Source organism: Panthera pardus, unplaced genomic scaffold (genome assembly GCF_024362965.1).
Source record: "Panthera pardus isolate Hobbes unplaced genomic scaffold, ASM2436296v1 HiC_scaffold_12, whole genome shotgun sequence".
NCBI classification, from domain to species: Eukaryota; Metazoa; Chordata; class Mammalia; order Carnivora; family Felidae; genus Panthera; species Panthera pardus.
The window spans coordinates 53,983,629-53,985,049 of NW_026526677.1; the positions used below are offsets into that span (position 1 = coordinate 53,983,629).

Sequence of the window (1,421 nt, forward strand, 5' to 3'; positions counted from 1 at the left end):
CTGGTTGTGATGCAATTGACTTGCCTTCCATGTAACTTCTCATTGTGCTACACTACTCGTGGATGTCCGTTCTGAAAACACAATGTGTATCTGCGGATGTTTTTCCTTCCATAATATAAATAAGAAGGATGATATGATCTTAGAGTTCTGACAAAATCAGAGACCCACTATGATGCCTTTATAAAAACAAGAGTAGAGGAGAAGAGTGCCACTGACTGAGAAGCTTCTTTCATTTGCTTCTGGAAGCCCAAAGACATTATGTCCACTTCCAACATCACAGTCTTCATGCCTTCTGTGTTGACGCTGATAGGGATCCCAGGCCTAGAGACTGTGCAGTGCTGGATTGGGATTCCATTCTGTGTCATGTATCTCATTGCCATCATTGGAAACTCCATGCTTCTGATCATCATCAGGTCAGAGCGCAGCCTCCATGAGCCCATGTACATTTTCGTAGGCATGCTGGGGGTCACAGATATTGTGCTTGCTACCACCATTATGCCCAAGATGCTTGGAATTTTCTGGTTTCGTGTGCCAGACATTTATTTTGATTCCTGTTTACTTCAAATGTGGCTCATCCACACATTTCAGTGCATAGAGTCAGGCATCCTCCTGGCCATGGCTCTGGACCGTTATGTGGCCATCTGTTATCCACTAAGACATGCTGCCATTGTCACGCACCGCCTAGTCACCCAGATAGGGGCAGTGATAACACTCAGGGCCGCTTTCCTAGTAGCCCCGTGCCTAATACTGATAAAGTTCCGGTTTCAGTTTTACCATACAACCATCATCTCCCACTCTTACTGTGAGCATATGGCCATTGTGAAACTGGCTGCATCAGATGTGCGGGTCAACAAAATTTATGGCTTGTTTGTGGCATTCACCATTGCAGTGTTTGACCTCACATTCATCACTTTGTCTTATGCACAGATCTTTTCCACAGTTTTTCGTTTGCCCCAGAAGGAGGCTCGGTTGAAAGCATTCAACACGTGCATCGCTCACATGTGTGTCTTCCTCCAGTTCTACCTCCTTGCCTTCTTCTCCTTCTTCACACATAGGTTTGGTGCTCATGTTCCCCCTTATATCCACATCCTCTTTTCTAGCCTCTACTTGCTGGTCCCCCCATTTCTCAATCCACTTGTCTATGGTGCCAAGACCAAGCAGATCCGGATTCACCTGGTAAAGATGCTCTATTCATAAAATTCACTGTGATTAACTTCTTCAACCTCCGCACTAGTAACAATCTCTCAAAATTAAATACAACATTTAAGAAGCCACATTATCTGCAATGCTTCAGTTTTGTATATTGGTTTTGTGTAATTTGTCTGCATTTTATGGTTTTCACTTCATTATACCCCATGACAACTATTATTTGGTCGGTTTTGGGATGCTACCGCCTAATAAGAGGAATAAACCTAAAGATT

General features: G+C 43.7%; 1 protein-coding gene across 1 annotated transcript; it reads left to right on the forward strand.

Annotated features, from left to right (window-relative positions):
* The first annotated feature begins 258 nt into the window (after nt 1-258).
* Nucleotides 259-1,197, forward strand: LOC109260042 (olfactory receptor 52A1-like). Its single transcript, XM_019438028.2, has one exon. It carries the CDS (start codon nt 259-261, stop codon nt 1,195-1,197), a length of 939 nt encoding a protein of 312 aa, XP_019293573.2.
* Nucleotides 1,198-1,421: the final 224 nt, after the last annotated feature.

Coding starts and splice junctions, on each gene's coding strand:
- LOC109260042 (XM_019438028.2), top strand. CDS start 259: ATGTCCACTTCCAACATCACAGTCTTCATGCCTTCTGTGTTGACGCTG.